This window comes from Micropterus dolomieu, linkage group LG18 (assembly GCF_021292245.1).
Source record: "Micropterus dolomieu isolate WLL.071019.BEF.003 ecotype Adirondacks linkage group LG18, ASM2129224v1, whole genome shotgun sequence".
Taxonomy (NCBI): Eukaryota; Metazoa; Chordata; class Actinopteri; order Centrarchiformes; family Centrarchidae; genus Micropterus; species Micropterus dolomieu.
This window is the reverse complement of record NC_060167.1, coordinates 29078976-29082728: the sequence shown is the minus strand read 5'-3', so window position 1 is coordinate 29082728 and position 3753 is coordinate 29078976. Positions and strand designations below refer to the sequence as shown.

The 3753-nt window shown below is 45.0% G+C and overlaps 1 protein-coding gene across 1 annotated transcript in view; it reads right to left on the bottom strand.

Annotated features, from left to right (window-relative positions):
- The window catches only part of rhol (rhodopsin, like), a 14031-nt gene extending 11529 nt beyond the window's left edge, over positions 1-2502 (bottom strand). The window contains 1 exon segment of the mRNA XM_046075703.1: positions 2444-2502. Within this exon segment, the coding sequence (XP_045931659.1) occupies positions 2444-2502 (59 nt within the window).
- Positions 2503-3753: the final 1251 nt, after the last annotated feature.

Sequence of the window (3753 nt, the reverse complement as noted above, 5' to 3'; positions counted from 1 at the left end):
TAAATCTGAACGGAGGACCAACTTTTCAGTCCACTGCAGTGTTATTTGTTTGTTCTGTAATGCCATCTCTTTATTCACTAATTTTTGTAATTAAATCTTTTTGTTAATTTTCATTGGACTGAGCCTCTCCTTTCTCAAAATCTGAAACAACGCAACACACCTCAAGAAGATCTTTGCTCAGATAGACCGCAGCGTTCACTTAAGTGACTTGCAGAATCTATACCAAGGAGCTCAGAGTGGCCCAATTTCAATATGAGCAATGGGTCAAAAGACTATACGTGCAATGTAAAAAGGGCAGATCACACTGGCAACTTCACCCAAACTGACAGCTGTTTTCAGCAAACACACTCTGATAAACCCTCTACACACTACCTACCCAGCACCAGATGGCAGACAGACAAAGTTAGCAACTAGCACAGAAGCATTTTGCTGCTTAAGAGCTATTTCTCAAAAGATGTTGGCGACCAAAAAAGGTAGAAGGGTGACTATTGCACTTAAATCCGTCAAGTGAGCAAAAACATGAATCCAAATGAATGCTAATGCTGCTCTGTGTCTGTTGTGTGTGTGTGTGTGTGTGTGTGTGTGTGTGTGAGTAGATAATTGTTTACCACTTGCTGCTAACAAAGGTGATAACATGCCAGATATGTGTGTGTGTGTGTGTGTGTGTGTGTGTGTGGTGTTTAGCTTGTTGTGGAGTTCTGTCCCCTAGTGGCCAAAAACCATCATTGCAGCTTTAAACCCATTTGGTTTGGAATCATTTTCACCCTTAACACCTATGCCTTTTCCACTAACCTCTCACCTACATGTAATGTGCACTCAATTGCGCTCCTTCTTTTATAATATGCTAAAATAAGTCAGTTCAGTTTTAATTTCCAATAGAGAAGCAGGTTTAAGTGCCCAAGGGGGACTAGATGAATTTTAGAGGTAAGACGCTGCAGTTACCCGACACTCCTCAATAATAATCCCTTCCTTTCCTGTCTCTCCAGCCACTGAGAATATCTTCAATCAGTGATTGTGAGACCATTGTTGCAAACAACACAATCCATGAGATTGTATCTCTGGGACAAATGTCCTTGAATACATGATGTGCGGTTTCATTTAATGTGTTTAATAACTACAAGCAACAATTTACCACCGAGAGAAGAGGACAAAGACGATCAATAACCAGTTGACCCCTTGGTCTCTCTATTTCCCTCACTGGATAAGCAAAGGGGAATAATCATCCGTACTAAATAGTCTGACAGAGACCCACAGGCCCTGTCAAAATACATGAAGCACCAGCCAGGAGACCACAGATTAAGTCCAAATTTACTACTAAGTGTATCATTATTATCACCTGAGACTCTAGCAGAACAGCTTCTTTAGTCTACCTATGACAAGTCTTACATGGGAAACCCTTGTGGTGGTGTTGTAGAGGCCAAAGTAATAAAGCACAGGTAGACAGAAACAATGATGTTGGATTGAGAAAAAGCCATATTTTAGTCCATTGCCACAAACTAAAATCTCTTTTTGTACAGTGCATTTTAAGATATAGAATCTGGGTGTGGTTTTACCCTCATTTCCAACACTGAGTTGCCCTTGAGCAAGGCCCATAACCTCAACAGCTCCAGTGGAGCTACTTAGTGGCCAGCTGATAGGCTGCGGTTGTACTGGGCAGCTTCCAGCTGTGAATGTGTGAGAGTGTGAATGAGCCTTCCTGAAAAAGAGAGGCTTCTTCTCAGTGAAGCTCCCCTGAATGAATGAATAAAGGTTTAAAAAAAAAAATAAAATAAAAAAAAAAAAATATATATATATATATATATACACACACACACACACTATCTATCGTGTGTATATGTTACCTCTACAGGAAGACTGACTTGTATTAAAGGGGTGGAAGATAACTTGAAAAGGAGGTGTGGTGTAGTTACGACCATAAATCATCACGCGTCTTTTTCAGTTGGGAAATATTAAAAACTTCATGTACAAAGACAGGAAGAACAAATAGGAGCGTTTCCTGCTTCTGTTTACTAGTTTGTATCTTGAGCCAAAAAGGTTTGATTCATAGGATGTTCTCTTGAGAAATAAAACTCAATTTGTGATGACATCCACCTTCAATGAGGCGTGAACACAGAGTGGGAGTCAGTGTTCGTTGAGCCAGGCCATCACGGCGCCCGGTGTGTGCATGAACTGGAGTTCCTTCCATGAATTCTTCGCTGCTCCGTGTGTCCTCTGAGGGTAAGTGTGAGTAAGCACATGTGTGTGTCCAGGATCTGACGTCTTACAGCAAAGAGATGAATGAAGATTGTGAAAGGGGGTGTGTGTGAGCTGCTCCAGGAGGGGAAAGGTGACCCCAGCCCCACACACACGTACACACCCCTACATCCTACACACGCTGGACAATGGAGGGCTGGTGATTTACAGGACAGGGCTGTGGCTGGACAGAACATGGGCTGTCTCATACCTGGAGCAGCCGGATGGGTTGTGTAAAACGCCTATGAACTTGGACGTGGACTTCCCCATGAAGTCTGACTCTGATATACATCCTGGAAGGACCCATGGAGCCACAAAACTGCGGTTGGGGGTGTAAACGATGCAGTGCAAAGAGTGATTTATTATTCCCTACTCCAAAAGTAGAGCGAAAAAATTAAACCTCGAATTCTGTAGCAGCATTCTTTATTTTAACTGAGGCCATGTAAGACTTTATCCTGTTATAAAAAAAGCCCAGCTGGCTGATGCCCCGGCTGGGACTGAGGGGCAGGGCAGACTAGAAGTCTCAGGGAAGTGACAGCTCCTTGGGTAGCATGACACAGTGTGTAGTAAGAGAGGGTCACTCAGCAGGACCAAGGACGTAAACCACACCAGTTCTGTGGGAAAATGGCACTGAGTATGCTCCGTGACCCCTGTTGACCAACCTCTCCACAGTCTGCTGGAGAATTCTCAAGGGAGGGACCCCAGAGGACGCTCCACTGCTTCGCCTGCTATGCAGAAAATAGCAGAAAATCACACAGAATAGCTCAGTCTCTCTTTTTCTCACTATTGTATTTTGTGAAATCCTCTAAAACAGTTTCTTTAACCCCTAGTTTAAACAGAGATTAAAGAGCATGTGTGAGTATGTAGGTTCTTATCAGCATCAACTTGTATTGTGTGTATTCGTCAAACCCTCTGTGTCTGTGTGCATCGAACGTACGAGGGCAATAAACTTGCAGTGACACTTCCCAGACTCGCATGGCTCACAGAGTGAATCCCCCGTACTAAAAGTGCGCAACCCTGCGTCTGCCCGAATCTTTCCCGCCCATACTTCACCCTGCTGACGCAACGGGGCCTGCGAATACTCTCTGGCACTCAAGCGCTGTGACGTTTGCTGAATTCAGGAGTTTACAACTGTGCTCTGGTTATTGCTGCTGTTACAGAGTTTGGCTGGAGAACAGCAGCAGTGTGATGTCACTATATTTATCATAGCTTGGTCATCTATCATTGGAGCAACGATGTTATATGTGGGGTTATTTTGATAATGTGTTCTATCTGAGGTTTGACTTGGAACATCCCCCCCCGACCCTCCAACTGACCTCTCTCTGGCAGTGATGATGTCAGGCACAGAGGTCACCAGGGGTTATCACAAGCAGCTATCAGGGCAGTTTGAGCCTTGAGTGTTTGAATGCTCCCACCAGACTGACAGTGGTCAAATAAGCCACTCCGTGCTAACTCAGCACCCCCCCCCCCCCCCCCCCCCCCCCCCCCCCCCCCCCCCCCCCCCCCCCCCCCCCCCCCCCC